This window comes from Podarcis vaucheri (genome assembly GCF_965113315.1).
Source record: "Podarcis vaucheri genome assembly, chromosome: 1".
Lineage (NCBI taxonomy): Eukaryota > Metazoa > Chordata > Lepidosauria > Squamata > Lacertidae > Podarcis > Podarcis vaucheri.
Window position 1 is genome coordinate 4,688,991 of NC_138759.1, and position 20,704 is coordinate 4,709,694.

Consider the following 20,704-nt stretch of genomic DNA (forward strand, 5'->3'; position numbering starts at 1 on the left):
GCATTTGGCTGGCAACTGCAAGAACAGGATCCTGGACTAGATAGGGCATTGGCCAGATTCAACAGGCTCTTCCTATGTTCATAAGAACATATGGAATAACATATGGGATTTGGGTGGCGCACAGCGGCAAGAGTATTGTTTGCCCAGAAGTGGAAGCAAGAAGAAATTCCGACGAAAGAAGAATGGCAGACGAAATTAATGGACTACGCAGAATTGGACAAAATGACAGGAAGGATTCGAAACTTGTGGGACCAGAGATTTGCAGAAGATTGGAAGAAGTATATGAACTATCTGAAGAGAAATTGTAAACAACAAATTATGCTAGTAGGACTGCAAGAAGTTTTGTAAGGAGAATATACGAAGTGTTACAAAGTAGAAAAAGATAGAGATATTGGTTATGAGTTTTAAATGTAATAGGGAAGATAAGAAATGCATACTAAGAGATTAGATTGGGAAATTTTCAGACAGGACGAATGGAAGTCAAAAAATTGAATAAGATGTAAAAGTAGATTTAATTATTGTTGAAAATGGTATGTTAAAAAAACTAATAAAATATTATATATATATATGTAAAAAGAGATTTGGGTGGCTCTGTGGTCTAAACCACTGAGCCTCTTGGGCTTGCCTATCAGAAGGTTGGCGGTTCGAATCCCCTTGACAGGGTGAGCTCCTGTTGCTCTGTCCCAGCTCCTGCCAGCCCTGCAGTTCAAAAGCATACCAGCGCAAGGAGATAAATAGTTACCACTGTGGCAGGAAGGTAAATAGCATTTCCATGCGCTCTGGCACTCATCATGGTCCGCTGTGCACCCAGTAGCGGTTTAGTCCTTCTGGCCACATAACCCGGACAACTGTCTGTGGATAAACGCCAGCTCCCTTGCCCTGAAAGCAAGATGAGTGCTGCAACCCCATAGTCACCTTTGACTGGACTTAACCGTCCTGAGGTCCTTTACCTTTAGTTTTACCTATGGAGTATCCACATCTTTACAGGGACGAGGGTGGCGCTGTGGGTTAAATCACAGAGCCTAACACTTGCCAATCAGAAGGTTGGCGGTTCGAATCCCCGCGACGGGGTGAGTTCCCGTTTCTCGGTCCCTGCTCCTGCCAACCTAGCAGTTCGAAAGCACGTCAAAGTGCAAGTAGATAAATAGGTACCGCTCTGGCAGGAAGCTAAACGGCGTTTCCGTGCGCTGCTCTGGTTTGCCAGAAGCGGCTTAGTCATGCTGGCCACATGACCCGGAAGCTGTACGCCGGCTCCCTCGGCCAATAAAGCGAGATGAGTGCTGCAACCTCAGAGTCGGTCACGACTGGACCTAATGGTCAGGGATCACTTTACCTTTATCCACAGCCTTACAGAGGTCAGTATCCTGTCCCTTTCTTGCAGACTGAAACGGTACACTTTGCAACGGAGATATCGCATGAGTCTTCTTGCTTGAGCTCTCAGACCAGGCAATTTCAAAAGCAAGAAGGTTATTGGCTGGAGAACACATAGGAACGAGGGAAGGAAGGAAATATGGGGACTGTTATTTACTTGCAGCTTCCCCCAAAGACAACATTTGATACAACCAACACAGTCCATAATCCTTGAAATGATCCTAAAATGGAGTCTAAACCTTGGGCCAGTCACACTTCTCTGAAGTCTCTCAGCCCCACTCACCTCACAGAGTGTTTGTTGTCGGGGAGGAAGGGAAAGGAGAATGTGAGCTGCTTTGAGACTCCTTCGGGTAGTGGTAAAGTGGGATATCAAATCCAAACTCTTCTTCGTCTTCTGTCTTTCTGATTAAAATATGGAAATGTTTTTTTCTTAGATATCCAGTCTCCAGAAGCAGAGTACGTGGATTTACTTCTCAATCCAGAACGTTACACTGGCTACAAGGGACCTGAAGCCTGGAAAATCTGGAACAGCATCTATGAAGAAAACTGTTTCAAGTAGGTTCCTTTTGAGTGGCTGGATTCTGAGATTTATTAAATTAAAAAAAACACACACATCCTTTTACAGCCCATGGTTTCCTGCCATGGGGTTATTTGCTTGTTTATAAAATGCTTATCGCCCAATAATAGACTTTTTGCTATCAAAAAAGTGCATGTGCTCTGCATGTTTTTATTGGAAGCCTTGTCTATTCATATGAATGTGTATAAGGTTATATCCAATTGTATAAATTGTCTGTAATTTTTTATTCAAGCAAACAAGTTCAAAGTAATAGTAAAAACAGACATAAAAGCAGGAAGAATAAAATTACAAGATAATAATAAGAAGAAAAAGAAGAAGAGGTTGCATTTTATTTGAAATTGTATTTATATCTGTAACAGCTTTTGCTTGCTTTTATATATGCAATAGTTGATTTATATTTTTATTGTATTGTGAGGTCGCTTCAAAATGCCTCCTAGGAAGTGCTTTGTTAATTAATTAATTACTAATGGATTGCATTTGCATTTGTAATAGCAATTATATTTTTAAATGTTTAAAAATACATTATAAATCATGAAAAAAGCTTATCGCCTGCCTCTCAAATCTGCTTTCTTAGATGACCTTTAACAAAAAAATTAAAATCCGTATGAGAAATAAAAGCAAAAAACAAACTAATCCTAAAGCAGCAGTGAAAGCAGCCAAATTGCAAAAAGCCTACAGCGCCCGAAGACCCATAAAACAGGGCCACAGCAATCCTGACATGCGCCCATAATTTTAAATGTTTCAGTAGGAAAATACAAAGAACTCTGTTTAAAAGCTTGAACAAATAGGCTTTGGGCACCAGTGTAAAATGCTGTCATCATGGCAGGCGATAGGTTAAATGGTTAAGGGGAGGGTGCCCCAACTCCCAGGGGGCCACAGCCAAAAAGACCCTGCTGTTTGCTGCTGTTTGCCTTTCTTCCATAGATGCAGGTGTTGAATTAAGATGTCGAATGACTATCTTGACAATTGGGGGAGTAAGCCGACCTTTGCTAACCCGGCCCCTGCCATATTTTTTTGGACTACAACTCCCATCACCCCCAGCCAGTGCAGCAAAGGCTGCTGCAATAAGCAGACTCTTTGCAGGCACCTGGCTCACAACAATAATAATAATAATAATAATAATAATAATAATAATAATAATAATAATAATAATAATATAGTATTTATACCCCGCCCATCTGGCTGAGTTTCCCTAGCCACTCTGGGCAGCTCCCCATCAAATGTTAAAAACAGTGCAGCATTAAATATTAAAAACTTCCCTAAACAGGGCTGTCTTCAGATGTCTTTTAAAGATAGGATAGCTGCTTATTTCCTTCACATCTGGTGGGGGTGCCACTACTGAGAAGGCCCTCTGTCTGGTTCCCTGTAACCTCACTTCTTGCAATGAGGGAACCACCAGAAGGCCCTCGGTGCTGGATCTCAGTGTCCGGGCTGAACGATGGGGGTGGAGACGCTCCTTCAGGTATACAGGACCGAGGCCGTTTAGGGCTTTCAAGGTCAGCACCAACACTTTGAATTCTGCTCGGAAACATACTGGGAGCCAATGCAGATTTCTCAGAACCGGTGTTATGTGGTCCCGGCGGCCACTCCCAGTCACCAGTCTAGCCGCTGCATTCTGGATTAATTGCAGTTTCCAGGTCACCTTCAAAAGTAGCCCCACATAGAACGCATTGCAGTAATCCAAAACATGGGCTTTGTAAGTCTGCGTTCTGAATTGCCTCTAGAAACGGACGAGATTCCTGTGAAGTTCTTTTAAAGAGTTGGCATGATGTGTTCCCTAACACATGTGGAAGGATTGTATCTCATCTGTGAAATATTGGAATTGTGTACAGATTACTTTTGCCTTCAGAGCTTAAGCCAAGGGCAGCCTAGGACGGGGCCTTTTCGGTGGTGGCACCCTGTTGGTGGAAAGCCACCCAAGCAGAGATGTACCTTTAGCAGGCTGTCTTTGGGCTTCTGGGAACAGTCAGCACAATTTTATTTCCCCGGCCTTTTTAGCAGAATGTTTGCTCTTTCCCACAGTCGATTGGCTTGTTTTAGTGATGGCTTTTTATTAGAGATCGTTTCTTTTCTTTTTCCCCCAAATAATATTTATTATTTTCAGTAGATAAGCATAGTAAAAAAAAGAAGTTTAACAATAATAAAAACAAAGAATAAAAGAAAAAGAGAAAAAAGGAAAAAGATACATACAGCATATTACCACTTAATTAATTAAAATTAAGTACCATCCATCTTTATAAACATAGTATTTGACTTCCTCGAATCCCTTCCATCCGAATTTCTTAGTAATTATATGTAGCAGTTTCCAATATCAGTGTTTCAAAAGACCATATCACAGTCCTAATCATATTACATAACTTTCCTTATCGTACATTTTCTTATTTATAAATTTAATTCCAGTTTAATCCTAGGCCTAATTGTTTCTTTCAAGTGGTTACATATCTTTAATATTACAATATTTATTCAAATAGTCTTTAAATTTCTTCCAGTCTTCTTGGTGTTCCTCTTCTTTCTGGTCGTGGATTCTCCCGGTGAGAGCAGCCAGCTCCATAAACTCCATCATCTTCAGTATTAGAGATTGTTTCTGGGGGGGAAATGTATGTCACCTGGAAATCTGATGGAATGGTGGGGTACAAATTTTTTTTAAAGAATTATTGTTTCCTGCTTGGCAGGGGGTTGGACTCGATGGCCCTTGTGGTCTCTTCCAACTCTATGATTCTATGATTCTATGAAAGCACCCTTTTGATTTATTTATTTTTTAAATACTTCTTTGTCTCCTAGACCTCAGTCCGTAAAAAGGCCTTTAAATCCCTTGGCTTCTGGAAGAGGTGAGTTCATATTTTGTTTGACACTGCCTGCTTGATAGTGCTGTAAAATCAGTTTTTATAGAAATACAGTTTAAAAAAAAATTGGGGAAAGCAGCTGATACAAATGAGAGAACGGTTAAAGAGCCTGAAGATTTTGCCAGGTGTGCAGAAAGATAGCGAGGAATTCGGTTTGGAATTAGCCGCAGATTTCAGAATCCCCAGGGTTTCAATTTTCATTGAACCAAAAAGTAAAGTTTCTAGTCCCTGTTGATGCAAATCTAGACTTGAAAAGTATGCTGGCAATGGTTGTGTGGTGGCTGCATAAGATTCCCCATTATGGTAGGATACAGTCAAATAAGACAGGAAATGCAAATTTGTACAGGACTGGGATGCAGAATTTTAATACCTTATAATGCAGAATACGGACGCGGGTGGCGCTGTGGGCTAAAGCCTCAGCGCCTAGGGCTTGCCGATCGAGAGGTCGGCGGTTCGAATCCCCGCGGCGGGGTGCGCTCCCGCTGCTCGGTCCCAGCGCCTGCCCACCTAGCAGTTCGAAAGCACCCCCGGGGGCAAGTAGATAAATAGGTACCGCTTACCAGCGGGAAGGTAAACGGCGTTTCCGTGTGCGGCTCTGGCTCGCCAGAGCAGCGTTGTCACGCTGGCCACGTGACCCGGAAGTGTCTTCGGACAGCGCTGGCTCCCGGCCAATAGATGTGAGATGGGCGCACAAACCCCAGAGTCTGTCAAGACTGGCCCGTTCGGGCAGGGGTACCTTTACCTTTACCTTTAATGCAGAATACACTTAGTCCTCGTTTTAGGTGGTCAGCCAAATAATCTAGACATGCAGGGGGAAGTTGTCGCTCCTTTTTGAAAGTGTAGTGTGAGTGGTAACATTATCTTTTTCTTAAATTTGCAGCTGCAGGAGAAAATGAAGGTGAGTCTCTCTCCAGCTGGGGCCACGAAGGACAAATTTCACGGAGGACAGAAAGCCTAATTCCTGCTGTCAATTAATTCCATGTTCCATATTATTTCAACATAACTTTGAAATAAACAACTTATATCAAGTAAAGTAATATTCAATAATCCATTAGAATACAATAAAAAGGTAAAGGAGCCCTGACCGTTAAGTCCAGTCGCGGACGACTCTGGGGTTGCAGCGCTCATCTCGCTTTATTGGCCGAGGGAGCCGGCATTTGTCTGCAGACAGCTTTCCAGGTCATGTGGCCAGCAGGACTAAGCCGCTTCTGGTGAACCAGAGCAGCGCACGGAAACGCCGTTTACCTTCCCGCTAGAAAGCGGTCCCTATTTATCTACTTGCACTTTGACGTTCTTTCGAACTGCTAGGCTGGCAGAAGCTGGTACTGAGCAATGGGAGTTCACTCCATTGCAGGGATTTGAACCACCAACCTTACAATCTGTCCGCAAATGGTCCGGGAACCAGCGTGTTTTTACATGAGTAGAATGTGTCCTTTTATTTAAAATGCATCTCTGGGTTATTTGTGGGGCATAGGAATTCGATCATTTTTTCCCTTTTCAAAATATAATCCGGCCCCCCACAAGGTCTGAGGGACAGTGGACCGGCCCACAGCTGAAAAAGTTTGCTGACCCCTGATATATAATGCCTGTGGCAGCAACTCTGTTATGAAGCCTCCTAGGGCTGGAGAGTGAGGGGCGAGGCAGGTGGAAAAAGCCATCGCCTGACGGCCAGCACAAAGCCTCTCTCCCCGGCTCCCATCGCGCTTGACCACTGGCCATGCCAGCTGCGGCCGATGGCAGTTGGACGCCAGCAGCATCTAGAAGCACCAGGGAAGCTGGAAGTCAGGTTCATAATCTGGGGCCAGATCCCCTTCGGTCTGAATCCTGGCAGGGCTGTTGTGTTTAGCCCAGCCTTTTCCAACTTGGAGCTGCGCTCGCTGTGGCTGATGGGACTTGAAGTCAATAATAATAATAATTTGTTATTTATACCCTGCCCGTCTGGCTGGGCTTTCCTAGCCACTCTGGGCGGCTTCCAACACAATATTAAAATACAGTAATGAATCAAACATTAAAAGCTTCCCTAAACAGGGCTGCCTTCAGATGTCTTCTAAAAGTCTGGTAGTTGTTGTTCTCTTTGACATCTGGTGGGAGGGTGTTCCACAGGGCAGGTGCCACTACCGAGAAGGTCCTCTGCCTGGTTCCCTGTAACTTGGCTTCTCGCAGTGAGGAAACCTCCAGAAGGCCCTCGGAGCTGGACCTCAGTGTCCGGGCTGAACGATGCGGGTGGAGACGCTCCTTCAGGTATACTGGACTGAGACCGTTTAGGGCTTTAAAGGTCAGCACCAACATTTTGAATTGTGCTCGGAAACGTACTGGGAGCCAGTGTAAAATATCTGGAAGAGGCAGGAGGTTGACAGAGGCCAATTACAACCTCTGCTTTGCATGCAACAAATGTGATTTTTTAAAAAACATTCACCTTTCTCTCATGGAAGAATCGTCCTGACTATTGTCTTGTTTCTGTATTTCCAGGGAACATGTTTTACAGCTGGCTGCAAGGTACCCACCTTTTCTTGTTTGCTTTGCCCTCGATAACCAAGGCAATATATTATTTATTGCAACGTTGTTGTTATTAGTAGTATTAGCATTATTTTAACGTATTACCTACCCTTCTTCCAAACTGCAGATTGCATGAGTTTAAAACACAGTTTAGAAACCTACGCTGCATTTATTCCATTGCCTAATTTTTATACTCTCAGCTGCAGGTGTGCTCCCTTCGTTTCTTTTTCAATATCTCTGAATATTTCTTGCAGGTGTCTGTGTGGAGAAGAGGGCTTTTTACAGGCTCATTTCGGGCCTCCATGCCAGCATTAACATCCATCTCAGCGCCAGGTACCTTTTGGAAGGTACTGCATTCTAATTCCTTTGGGGAGGCTATTGTTTTTTTGCTTGTTTTGCTGTTACTTATTTTGTGTGCAGGACCGTCCTGCAGCCAATCGGAAGCTGCGCTGGACCTTCGGCTTCTGAAAATCGTTCAAAAACTGGAACACTCATTTCCGGGTTTCAATCGTTCAGGAGCCAAGGCGTTCGGCTTCCAAGGTATGACTGTATAGTTGTACCTTGGAAGTAGAACGGAATCCATTCCGGAAGTCCGTTCAACTTCCAGAATGTTCAGAAACCAAGGTGCGGCATCCGATTGGCTGCAGGAAGCTCCAATCGGAAGCCAAGTTGGATGTTTGGGTTTCAAAGAACATTCGCAAACCGGAACACTTGGTTTGCGGCATTCGGGAGCCAAAACATTCAACTCACAAGGCCTTTGCGAACCAAGGTATGACTGTATATAAACTTAACTAATAATAATACAGTCATACCTCGGGTTACAGACGCTTCAGGTTGCGTTTTCTCGGGTGGCGGACTGCCGAAACTCGGAAATACTGGAACGGGTTACTTCCGGGTCTCGGCAGTCGCGCATGTGCAGAAGCGCTAAATCGCACTTTGCGCATGCCCAGAAGCGCCAAATCACAACCGGCGCGTGTGCAGATGCGGGTTGTGAACGTGCATCCCGCACGGATCACGTTTGCAACCCGAGCGTCCACTGTGCAGTGGTACCTCGGTTTAAGGACAGTCCTGTTTGAGAGCAATTCGGTTTACGAACTCCGCAAAACCAGAAGTAGTGTCCTGGTTTGCGAACTTACTTTGGTCTAAGAAGGGAATCCAAATGGTGGAAGGGCACCAACACCTCATTAGGGAAAGCGTGCCTCAGTTTAAGAATGGTTTCAGTTTAAGAACGGATTTCCGGAATGGATTAAGTTTGTAAACTGAGGTACCACTGCAATAGTAGTAATAATAATAATAATAATAATAATAATAATAATAATAATAATAATAATAATTTATACCCCGCCTCTCCCCGGCCAGAGCCAAGCTCAGGGTGGCTAACACCAGTAAAATTACAGTAAAAACATAATAGGGTGAAAAAAACCAATTTAAAATACAGGTTAAAATGCAATTTAAATGCAGCCTCATTTTAAAAGTAGCCCATAGATCAAAACCCTAAGGGGAGGGAATGTTCCACATACTTCCAGGAAGGCTGAGAGTCCTTTGACGCCTTTCCCTTTTCCTTTCCCCAAGACACGTGGGCAGCCGAGCGTTGGGGCCACAACATCACGGAGTTCCAGCAGCGCTTTGATGAGGTCCTGACTCAGGGCGAGGGTCCCAGGCGGCTGAAGAATCTCTACTTCCTCTACCTGATAGAGCTGCGGGCCCTCTCCAAAGCCCTCCCGTACTTCCAGCGCCCCGATTTCCAGCTGTTCACGGGGGCCGAAAGCCAGGATGAAGAAACCAAGAGCCGCCTTTTGGAAATCCTGCATTTAACCAAGCAAGTGGCTTTGGCTTGAGGTCTCGTGGGTGGGAGGGGTTGGGGGGGTGTCTTGAGGAAGGGGGAGGTGGCAGCAAGCTCTTTTGCTTGCTTTTTTATAATAATTTTTATTAGTTTTCAATTACAGTCCAATAATAGCCTCATTATAAAGGTAAAGGGACCCCTGACCATTAGGTCCAGTCATGGCCGACTCTGGGGTTGCGGTGCTCATCTCGCTTTATTGGCCGAGGGAGCCGGCGTACAGCTTCCGGGTCATGTGGCCAGCATGACTAAGCTGCTTCTGGCGAACCAGAGCAGCGCACGGAAACGCCGTTTACCTTCCCGCCGGAGTGGTACCTATTGATCTACTTGCACTTTGACGTGCTTTCGAACTGCTAGGTTAGCAGGAGCAGGGACCGAGAAACGTGAGCTCACCCCGTCACGGGTATTCGAACCGCCGACCTTCTGATCGGCAAGTTCTAGGCTCTGTGGTTTAACCCACAGCACCACCCGCGTCCCTTTAGCCTCATTATAGCAATGCCATATTACAATACAATTGCTAATACCAATCATTCACATACCAAATTATATAATTTAGGTGCCCCCCACCCCATGTGCTAGAATTGATGGTTTGATGATATTCTTTATTTCTCCGTTCTAAAATCTTATTAATTTCAATTACACTCCAGTCGAGAAAACAATCACTTAGACAACAACTGCAATATTAACAGCTTCCATTCGTGTCGACACATTAAATGGTTTATGAAACTACAAATGAGGCACTGAAAACTAAATCCTCCTTCTTCCTGTGTGTGGCAATTATTCTGTCTGTGACATTTCTTCCTGTCAAGCTATTTTGCTTTATGTGTGTGTTTTTCTCGGTGTGTAGAATTTGAATTACCTGGATGTAGTGATAGATTTGAGGCTGGTGAGGACATGTTGCCACCTGTCTCATACGTGATGGGGCTTGCCCTCCCTCTGCTGCCAAAACTGTTCCAGAGGGACTCCCAATCCTCAAGAGCAGATTTGGGGGTTGGTTGCTGGAAGGGGCCTGCAGGGGGCTGACATGGTAGAAGTTTATAAAATTATACATGGCCTGGAGAAATATAATCATAATTATAATTTATTATTTGTACCCCGCCCATCTGGCTGGGTTTCCCCAGCCGCTCTGGGTGGCTTTCAACAAGATCAAAAATACATTAAAATGTCACACATTAAAAACTTCCCTGAACAGGGCTGCCTTCAGATGTCTTCTAAAAGTCTGGTGGTAGTTGTTCTCTTTGACATCTGGCGGGAGAGTGTTCCACAGGGCGGGTGCCACTACCGAGAAGGCCCTCTGCTTGGTTCCCTGTAACTTGGCTTCTCGCAGTGAGGGAACTGCCAGAAGGCCCTCAGCGCTGGACCTCAGCGTCTGGGCAGAACGATGGGGGTGGAGACGCTCCTTCAGGTATACAGGACTGAGGCCGTTTAGGGCTTTCAAGGTCAGCACCAACACTTTGAATTGTGCTCAGAAACATACTGGGAGCCAATGTAGGTCTTTCAAGACCGGTGTTATGGGGTCTCGGCGGCCACTCCCAGTCACCAGTCTAGCTGCGACATTCTGGATTAGTTGTTTCTGGGTCACCTTCAAAGGTAGCCCCACGTAGAACGCATTGCAGTAGTCCAAGCAGGAGATAACCAGAGCATGCATCACTCTGGCAAGACAGTCTGCGGGTAGGGAGGGTCTCATCCTGCCTACCAGATGGAGCTGATAAACAGCTGCCTTGGACACAGAATTGACCTGCACCTCCATGGACAGCTGAGAGTCCAAAATGACTCCCAGGCTGCGCACCTGGTCCTTCAGGGGCACAGTTGCCCCATTCAGGACCAGGGAGTCCTCCCCACCAGTCCGCGGGCAGAGAAGTTTTTCTCCTCCTAACACTAGAACTGAACCTGAATGTTGGAAGATTCAGGACAGAGGAAAGAAAAACCCTTCTCGCAGTGCTGAGTTAAACTGTGGAACTCCCTCCCACTGGAAGCAGTGATGGCCACGGACTTAGATGGCTTTAAAAGAGGATTGGGCAAATTCCAGAGGAGGGGGCTATTGATGACTTCTAGCCAGGATGGCTCTTTTCTGTCTCCCCGGTTGACGGCAGCAATGCTTCTCAACACCAGCTGCTGGATACCCCAGGAGGGGTGAGATGCTCTTGAGTTCGAATCCTGATTCCTAACTTCCTACAGATATCTGCCTGGCCCCTGTGAGAAAAGGATATTGGACTAGAGGGGCCATAGGCTTGACCCTGCAGGCTCTTTTTATGTTTTTAAGCAACTAAACAGCACAGCAAATAGATAGGCTAACTTGCAGTTTTTTAATGTCTCCGAAGGTACAGTGGTGCCTCGCAAGATGAAATTAATTCGTTCCGCAAGTTTTTTCTTCTTGCAAGTTTTTCGTCTTGCGAAGCACCGTTTCCCATAGGAATGCATTGAAAATCAATCAATGCGTTCCTATGGAAACCGCCTTCAGACCAGGTCCGGGGACAGTCTTTCCCCGACCTCTTCTGAAGGCTGGGGGGGGGGGACACAAGGGCTTTTCTTCCCACCGCCAGCCTTCAGAAGGCTGTTCTGAAGGCTGGCGGTGGGAAGAAAAGCCCTTCTCCCCACCTCCCACCCCGCAAGCTCCGGGGACACGAGCGCTTTGCTGCCGCCCGCCAGCATTTTAAAAGCCCCCGCTGTCCCGGGGCGATTTTAAAATGCTGGTGGGTGGCAGCGAAAGGCCAGGCAGGGGGGAGGCAGGCAGGGGGGAGCAAAGACTTTTGCCCCCCGCCGGCCTTCAGAAGAGGGACCTCTTCTGAAGGCCGGCGGTGGGCGAAAGTCTTTGCTCCCGACCGCCAGCATTTTAAAAGAGGTCCCCGGAGATTTCCCTATGGGCTTTCTTCTTGCGAAGCAAGCCCAGAGGGAAATTTGTCTTGTGGAACGACTCAAAAACGGAAAACTCTTTTGTCCTGCGAGTTTTTCGTTTTGCAAGGCGTTCGTCTTGCGAGGCACCACTGTATTGATTTTATACAGTGCTTTTTTAAAAAAAATGTTTAGGGATTCTCTCATTTTCCGGCTCATATTGAAACATCCCCTCAATGAGGCCAAACTTCGATTCACAAAATGTTTAGGGGTATGCGTACCCCCCCAGAAAAAAGCACTGTTTTTTTGTAAATGGCATGTCAACGAAGGACTCCAATTATAAACGATGTTTCGTTTCCTCTTTAGATCGTTCCCTTTGCACTTCAACGAAAATTCGCTCTTTGCTGGGAGCCAAAAAGAAGCGGCTAAATTGAAGGTAAGATTCTGTCTCTGGTGGCAAACAAAACACTTTTTTGGGGGGGGTGGCATTTCCCATTTGCACAGCAGAATTTACTGTGTCTCTGCTGCAATTATGGCAGTGATCGTTATGTGAAGCTCAGAGGGCGGGAGTGGCTTCCTCCCCCATTATTTTCTGGATCTTCATATGTATAGGAGGTGACGTCTTGTACTCTGACTGCAGAAACTAGTGTGACGTTACTGTAAGGTTACCAGATTTTTTTTCAAAGAATCCGGGGACACTTTTTTTAAAAAAGAAAAAAAACATTTATTTAAAAAAAGAAATATCTTCTCTTCTGTGGTCTCCTCTATTGCGCTGCCTTCCTCTGGGTCCCAGCCTGCCCTCTTGGAGCGCTAGCCACCGTGGAGTAGTCTCGGATTGGGCCTGGGCTCGGCCCCGTGTCCTTGCCCTCCCAGTGTTCTCCTACCTCTCCCCTCTTTTTTCTCCTTCCTCTTTCTCTCTCTCCCTTCTCCTTCTCCTCTCCTCCTTCTCCCTGCCTCAGCTCCGGGGTTTTCATGGCCCCGGAGCGCCGCTGGGCAGTTGGACGGGCGGCCAGGCGCTCTCGCTCCCGGTTCAATTTGGGTCGCGGGTGTGTGTGTGTGTGTGTCAGCAGTTCCCCCAGTTGACACGCCGGGCGTCCCCGGTTCCCCTTCGGCAGTGACAGCAGTCAGCAGCCCGGAGCCAGCCTGGTAGCGCAGTTGGCTCTGGCTGGCTTCAGGAGCTGCCCGCTGCCGTGGTGCCCGCCATTTTGCCTTGCTGGAAGTCCCCTAATGATAATAATAATAATAATTCATTATTTATATCCCGCCCATCTGGTGTGTCTTGTGCCATTGAACTAATCATGCAACATAAATCTACAACACTTAAAATATAAATCCGGGGACATTAAATGAAATCCGGGGACTGTCCCCGGGAAAACGGGGACGTCTGGTACCCATATGTTGCTGAATATTCCATCGGCACCTGGGGGCGGCAGGGAGCCCTCGTTGACAAAATGTTCCATGTCCAACTTCTGTGAGGGAAGTGTAGCTGTCAGTTTGGCTGGGAGGAAAACTGCCCAGAGGCTGCATAGGAGCAGGAGCTGTGGGGAGGTCTGGAAATTCCCAAAGGTGTGGAATTCAAGGGGCAGAAAGCCTAGGGCAGCCTGCAGCCCAGGGGTGTCAAGGCAGAGGGAAAGATGGGAGAAAGGGGTTGGCAGAGAGACAAAGATTTTCAGCGCCATTCTCACTCCACTGCTCTCAAGTGGCCCCCGATGGACTGCTCCAAAGAATGTGGCCTTTGACAGAAAATAAGGCCCCCACAGCAGGTCTAGAGGCAGGTTAGTCAGCGGAAAGGGGGGTTGAGGTAAGCAAGGGAGGTGACTTGAAGAAACCTGACAGAAATGGAGGTGGAACTAAAAAGGCGCCTTCAGAAAATAAAACTTCTACTCAGAATCCAGAGGTTTGCCACATCAAGACCCTGGCAAGTGAAATTCTGCCTAAAATTTAAGGAGAAAAGATAATTCTTTCAGATCTGGTTTGTAAAATCACAGCAGTAGCTCGGACTGGGAAGTCCTAAAGGAGCAGAGAAGTGTGCTTGTATGCGTTGAATTCCCGCACGTTTATACGAACCAAATGTAACTGAGGGACTCCAAAATGGATTCTGCATATGGCAGGGTTTTTAATCGTCAGCATGGATTTTTTGTGTGAAATCACTTCCAAGATATTTCATGGAAAGTGATTCATGAAAGGAATGAATTAATTAACAGAAGCTAAACATCCCAACCTGGAGTTTCTTAGCAATCGGGTGAAAGACAAACCAGTGGACTGCTTTCTAACGACATTTTCTTCTCTCTTTCCCTCCTTGCCAAACCAGGAAGAATTTAGACTCCATTTTAGGAACATTTCAAGGATTATGGACTGTGTTGGTTGCATCAAATGCCGTCTTTGGGGAAAGCTGCAAGTAAGTAACAGTCCCCATCTTTCCTTCCTTCCCTCGCTCCTCCAGTGGCGTAGCGTAGGTTGTCAGCACCCGGGGCAAGGCAAGTAATTTGCGCCCCCTAACCCGTGGATTTGCGCCCCCTAACCCGTGGATTTGCGCCACCTAACCCTAACCCCCAGATGTTGCGCCCGGTGCAGCCGGCCCCCCCTGCACCCCCCACGCTACGCCACTGCGCTCCTCACAAAGATTTTTCATTCCTTTGCATATTTACTGCAGGCTAATGCACACAGGAGGGACGCGGGTGGAGCTGTGGGTTAAACCACAGAGCCTAGGGCTTGCCGATCAGAAGGTTGGCGGTTCAAATCCCCGCAACAGGGTGAGCTCCCGTTGCTTGGTCCCTGCTCCTGCCAACCTAGCAGTTTGAAAGCACGTCAAAGTGCAAGTAGATAAATAGGTACCGCTCCAGCGGGAAGGTAAACGGCGTTTCCGTGCGCTGCTCTGGTTCGCCAGAAGCGGCTTAGTCATGCTGGCCACACAACCCAGAAGCTGTATGCCGGCTCCCTCGGCCAGTAAAGCGAGATGAGCGCCGCAACCCCAGTGTCATCCGCGACTGGACCTAATGGTCAGGGGTCCCTTTACCTTTGCCTTTAATGCACACAGGTATAGTCTGCTAAGTACTTAAAAGTTTTGTTGTTGATCATCGCAAGCCACTCTGGGAATCTGTTTTGGCTGAAGGGCAAATACTTCAGTTTTTAATACTTAAAATAAGGCTTCCCTATCCTGGTGCTGTCCAAATGTTGCTTGACTATCACAGAATTATAGAATTATGGAATTGAAAGGGACCTTGAGGGTCATCTAGCTCAGTGTTCCCCAACCTTGGGCCTCCAGCTGTTTTTGGACTACAACTCCCATCACCCCTCGCTAGCAAGACCAGTGGTCAAGGATGATGGGAATTGTAGTCCAAAAACAGCTGGTGGTCCAAGGTTGGGGAACACTGATCTAGCTCAGGCATAGGGAAACTCCAGCCCTCCAGATGTTTGGACTACAATTCCCATCATCCCTGACCACTGGTCCTGTTAGCTAGGGATGATGGGAACTGTAGTCCCAAACATCTGGAGGGCCAGAGTTTGCCTATGCCTGAATTCTAGTCCAACCCCCTGTGATGCAGGAATCTCAGCTAAAGCATCCATGACAGATGTCCATCCAGCCTCTTAAAAACCTCTAAGGAAGGAGAATCTTATCACCTCCCGAAGGAGACCATTCCACTATCAAACAGCTCTTACTGTCAGAATATTTTTCCTGATGTATAGTTGAAATCTCCTTTCTTGTAACTTGAATCCATTGGGCTCAGGTGCTTTCTTCCAAATCAGGAGAATACAAGTCCTATAATTCCTTACTCTTTAGCCATGCTTGCTAGGGATGATGGGAGTTTAAGGTTATAGCCAGGGGTGGAGATCCTCAAGGCCAAGGACTGAGTGTGGCCCTCTATGCCCCTATCTGGCCCTTGGAATTCTCCCCAGGCCACACCCCTTCATTGGCCCTGGACAGGTAGACGTAACCCAATTCTTGTTCCCGTTGTGTACAGACTCAGGGCTTGGGAACAGCTCTGAAGATCCTGTTTTCTGAAAGCCTGATAGAAAACATGCCGGAGAAAGGACCCTCGCCCAAATTCCATCTAACGAGGCAGGAAATTGTGTCCCTCTTCAATGCCTTTGGAAGGTGAGTGTGAGGTTTCGTGTCTGGAAACCTGCAGCTTCAACATAGTTTTGCGCATGCAAAAACCGGAGACCCCAATTTGCTTGGAATTTTATGCAAGGTTATATACGGGAACTTGTATCGCTCAGGCTGTGTATTCATCCCTTGGATGGGCTCTGCCTGCGCTGTTTCAGGCATATTACTGTACTTTTCCGTTTATAAGATGCCCCCTATTTTGGGACTCAAAATTAAGAAAATGGGGGGAGATTGCCCAGAGTTGTTGAGATTTGCGGGGGGAGGGTGCCAAAAAACGCTCACGCGATGCAGAAGCCTCCAATCATATTTTCGCTCGCCGCCTTGTCTTATACACGGAAAAGTATGGTAATCTGCAAACATAGGACTAGAAACATGCTCATTTTTTTCAAAAAAGCCGCCAATCAACGGCCCAATTGCCATAGCAGCCACCAATCGCCTACACTAACGCCAGTGACAATCTACTGCTCGCAGCAGGAAACAATCCACCGTCCCCCCATCTGCACTACACGTGTATAAGACGACCCCAATTTTTTAACATTACTGTAACGTAAAAAAAAACACCCTCGTCTTATACACGGAAAAGTATGGTAATCCGCAAACATAGGACTAGAAACATGCTCGTTTATTTTCAAAAAAGAAAAGCAAGCTGCGATGCTCAGGGAGCCGAGTTCATTCTGGGGTTGTTGTTTTTGGTGCCTCTGTGGAACTGCAGAGTGCAGACGGCTCTGCCTTTGGCTGTGTTTCGAGTCCAAAAGCTACCGTATTTTTCGCCCCATAGGACGCACTTTTCCCCCTCCAAAAATGAAGGGGAAATGTGTGTGCGTCCTATGGGGCGAATGTAGGCTTTCGCTAAAGCCTGGAGAGCAAGAGGGGTTGGTGCGCACCGACCCCTCTCGTTTTCCAGGCTTCAGGAAGCTATCCGCAAGCCATGGGAGAGCTGCGCAAAGTCGCGCAGCCCTCCCACGGCTTTTGGAGAGCTGCCTGTTCTGGGGGCTGGGGTCGGGGGAAGCTCGGGCTTCCCCAGCCCCGCGCCTGAGAGAAAAAAAATTCCCCTTTATCCCCCCCCCAAAAAACCCTAGGTGCGTCCTATGGGCCGGTGCGCCCTATGTGCCAAAAAATACGGCACCTAAGATCACGCTCTTTCCCTCTTGTGTCTCCCAATTCAGGATTTCAACAAGTATTAAGGAACTGGAAAACTTCAGGAACCTGCTGAGACCTCTCCACTGAAGCCGTTTCCTGATAAAGACTGGCACTCCTGTTCTCCGCTGATGGTTGCTGCATCGTGGCCAGGCTAGCCCCCCAACCCCACCCTGATCTTGGCAAGAAGGGGGAGCGTGGGATTGTAAACCAGCAACCTTGCTTCCCTAGCTTGCGAGTTTTATACTGGCCGCAACTCCCGATGCAAGACTTAATCTTCCAGGGCTTCCTGGTCCTGTCGTCTTTGTGATCTGCCATGCAGCGTCTTACGTGAACGAATCTCTCTCAGTGGTGGAAGGCAAAACTCACCTCGGTTAAGTAATCCTCAGCCTGCACTTTTCATTTCAGGATCTATGAAGTGCCTTTCTGGATCAGGCCCAAGCCCAGAGGTTCTTTGCAAGGATCCCGGTACGGTGCCCCCTCTGTTTTAGGGGGTGCAATGGAGATACCGCTTCTGGGGGAAACCCTTGCTTTTGAACCATTTTGTTTTAATTAGATGAGAGAGCCGGCAGCTGCCCTTTAAAAAGACCCCCCCAATAAATGCAATTAAACCCAAACACAACTTAGATCTAGAGCAGTGGGTAGCACTCCTCTTTGGGAGTTTTGGACTAGAATTCCCACCCAGTGGCGTATCGTGGAGAGGGTGGTGGTCCACAGGGGGGTTGCCTTGGAGCAAAATTTCAGCACTCAGTTCCATCACCAGGCTCTGTTTGAAAATGGCTTGTCCATGCAAACCAGGAACTGGTGATGCACTGTTAGGAAGCTGAACGCGCATGCGTATTCCGTCCATTTCCCTGCTTCTGCGCAGCCCCGGGCACCGGCAACCCACGCTAGGTCACTTCTCCCACCATCTTACCTAACCATTGACCGCACTGCCAGGAACCAGGAGTCCAAAACAGCCGGGAGGGAGCACCACGTTAACTATCCCTTGCTCTACAATGTTGTATGGCACAGTCCTCAGGGAAAGGGAAAGGGACCCCTGACCATTAGGTCCAGTCGTGTAAAGGTAAAGGGACCCCTGGCCATTAGGTCCAGTCGTGGCCGACTCTGGGGTTGCGGCGCTCATCTCGCTTTATTGGCCGAGGGAGCTGGCGTACAGCTTCCGGGTCATGTGGCCAGCATGACGAAACCGCTTCTGGCGAGTCAGAGCAGCGCACGGAAGCGCCGTTTACCTTCCCGCCAGAGTGGTACCTATTTATCTACTTGCACTGGCATTCTTTCGAACTGCTAGGTTGGCAGGAGCAGGGACCGAGCAACGGGAGCTCACCCCATCACAGGGATTCAAACCGCCGACCTTCTGATCGGCAAGCCCTAGGATCGGTGGTTTAGCCCACAGCGCCACCCGCGTCCCTAAAGGTAAAGGTAAAGGTACCCCTGCCTGAACGGGCCAGTCTTGACAGACTCTGGGGTTTGTGCGCCCATCTCACTCAAGAGGCCGGGGGCCAGCGCTGTCCGGAGACACTTCCGGGTCACGTGGCCAGCGTGACAAAGCTGCATCTGGCGAGCCAGCGCAGCACACGGAACGCCGTTTACCTTCCCGCTGGTAAGCGGTACCTATTTATCTACTTGCACCCGGGGGTGCTTTCGAACTGCTAGGTTGGCAGGCGCTGGGACCGAGCAGCGGGAGCGCACCCCGCCACGGGGATTCGAACCGCTGACCTTTCGATCGGCAAGCCCTAGGCGCTGAGGCTTTTACCCACAGCGCCACCCGCGTCCCTAGCTGCTATTAAAAGGGAAAATTACGATGGATGTGACTTGACATCTTTTGCTAAGAGAAGGGTGACCTCCATCCACCTTCATGGAGGTTAGAGAAACATTCTCCTCCTCTTGTAACGCCGGAACTCATGGGCACCCAAGGAAGCTGCAAGTCGGAAGAGTTAGGGTAGATAAAAGAAAGTGCCTCTTTGCACAGCGCATAGTTAAGACTGGGGAACTTGTTTGCATAGGAAGTAGCTATGACCACCAGCCTAGAGGGCTTTAAATGAGGATTACCATATGTTCCGGCGTACAAGATGATAATAATAATAATAAAATAATAATAATAATAATAATAAAATAATAATAATAATAATAATAATAATAATAATAATAATAATAATAATAATAATAAATAAATAACTTATTATTATTATTATTATTATTATTATTATTATTATTATTTATTACTTATACCCCGCCCATCTGGCTGGGCTTCCCCCATTTGGGCGGCTTCCCAAAAAAATATTAAAATACTGTACTGCATCAAACATTAAACGCTCCCCTAAAGAGGGCTGCCTTCAGATGTCTTCTAAATGTCAGGTATTTGTTTATCTCTTTGACATCTGATGGGAGGGCGTTCCACAGGGCGGGCGCCACTACTGCCTGGTTCCCTATAACTTGGCTTCCTGCAGTGAGGGAACCGCCAGAAGGCCCTCGGCACTGGACCTCAGTGTCCAGGTAGAACGATGGAGGTGGAGACGCTCCTTCAGGGATACTGGATGAATTTTTATTCCTGGAAAATCACCCCAAAAGTCGGGGGTTGTCTTATACGCCGGGTATACGCATTGGGAAGGAGGAGGCGGAGCCAGTGAGCAGAGGCGCCCTTCTGCTGTCGCTCCTCCTCCCTCCCCACAGAAGGGGATGTGGAAAGACCTTCCGAGCGCGGCATTCACCCGCCTGCCCGCCAAACGCCTCGCCTCGGGCTGCTGCTGCTGCGACGGCAGACGCAGCGAAGGGGTGCGCGCTCTGTCCCTGGCGGCACTCAAACTCTATAACTCTAAAACTGAACAGCAAAAGTTGAGGGTCGTCTTATACTTCCAGTCGTCTAATACGCCGGAATCTACGGTAGGCAAGTTTATGGAGGAGAAGGCTAGCAATGGTTACTATCCAACCAACAAAGACTGCCCCTTCGGGTATCTGGCTGGCCACTGCAAGAACTGGATGACGGGCCTTGGTCTGATCCAGGAAGGCGGTTCTTAGTATTTTTGGTCCCAGCACTGAACCTGAAATGTCCATGTGCCCTTTTGGGTTTCCTCTGCCCAACCCTTCTCTCTCTGCTTAATGTTACCTCATTTGACAAAACGCTTCGCACTCTGGAACTGCTACACTGGTCTCAGGAAAAAGAGAGAGGCTCCCGAATGATTTTTTACTGTGAATGTTAGCAGAGAAGGGCACCCCCCCAATTTCTCTCCACTCCTCCTGAGAAAGCAGAAAGGAATTCCGAGCAATAATTTGTGCAACTGTACTCGAAGTCCTGTGACCTGCAGGGGGAAGTGATGTGGAAAGGACTCAGGTTTGTAAAAAAACAAAACCCAAAACGTGCATGAATACAGAAGTGGGACATACAGACCTGAAACAGAACGCTCTTGCTCTTTCATTTTATTCTCCTGAATTTGCGTTGCAAAGGGGTAGACTTTGCGCCCCTCTGAACTCTACAATTCTATGATTGCAAAGGGCTGGCT

General features: G+C 47.5%; 2 protein-coding genes across 2 annotated transcripts in view; one reads left to right on the forward strand and one right to left on the reverse strand.

Moving 5' to 3' along the window:
* ERO1A (endoplasmic reticulum oxidoreductase 1 alpha) overlaps window positions 1-17,586 on the forward strand; it is a 37,729-nt gene extending 20,143 nt beyond the window's left edge. Inside the window, exons 7-16 of the mRNA XM_082219369.1 lie at window positions 1,806-1,926; window positions 4,730-4,776; window positions 5,672-5,689; window positions 7,261-7,287; window positions 7,542-7,634; window positions 8,860-9,106; window positions 12,326-12,395; window positions 14,271-14,357; window positions 15,922-16,055; window positions 17,234-17,586. Of these exons, the coding sequence (XP_082075495.1) occupies window positions 1,806-1,926; window positions 4,730-4,776; window positions 5,672-5,689; window positions 7,261-7,287; window positions 7,542-7,634; window positions 8,860-9,106; window positions 12,326-12,395; window positions 14,271-14,357; window positions 15,922-16,055; window positions 17,234-17,294 (905 nt within the window). The 3' untranslated portion in view covers window positions 17,295-17,586. The remainder of the gene's footprint in view (window positions 1-1,805; window positions 1,927-4,729; window positions 4,777-5,671; window positions 5,690-7,260; window positions 7,288-7,541; window positions 7,635-8,859; window positions 9,107-12,325; window positions 12,396-14,270; window positions 14,358-15,921; window positions 16,056-17,233) is intronic.
* GPR137C (G protein-coupled receptor 137C) overlaps window positions 15,390-20,704 on the reverse strand; it is a 37,016-nt gene continuing 31,701 nt past the window's right edge. Inside the window, exon 8 of the transcript XR_014218650.1 lies at window positions 15,390-15,448. The gene's annotated coding sequence lies outside the window, so the exon portion shown is untranslated. The remainder of the gene's footprint in view (window positions 15,449-20,704) is intronic.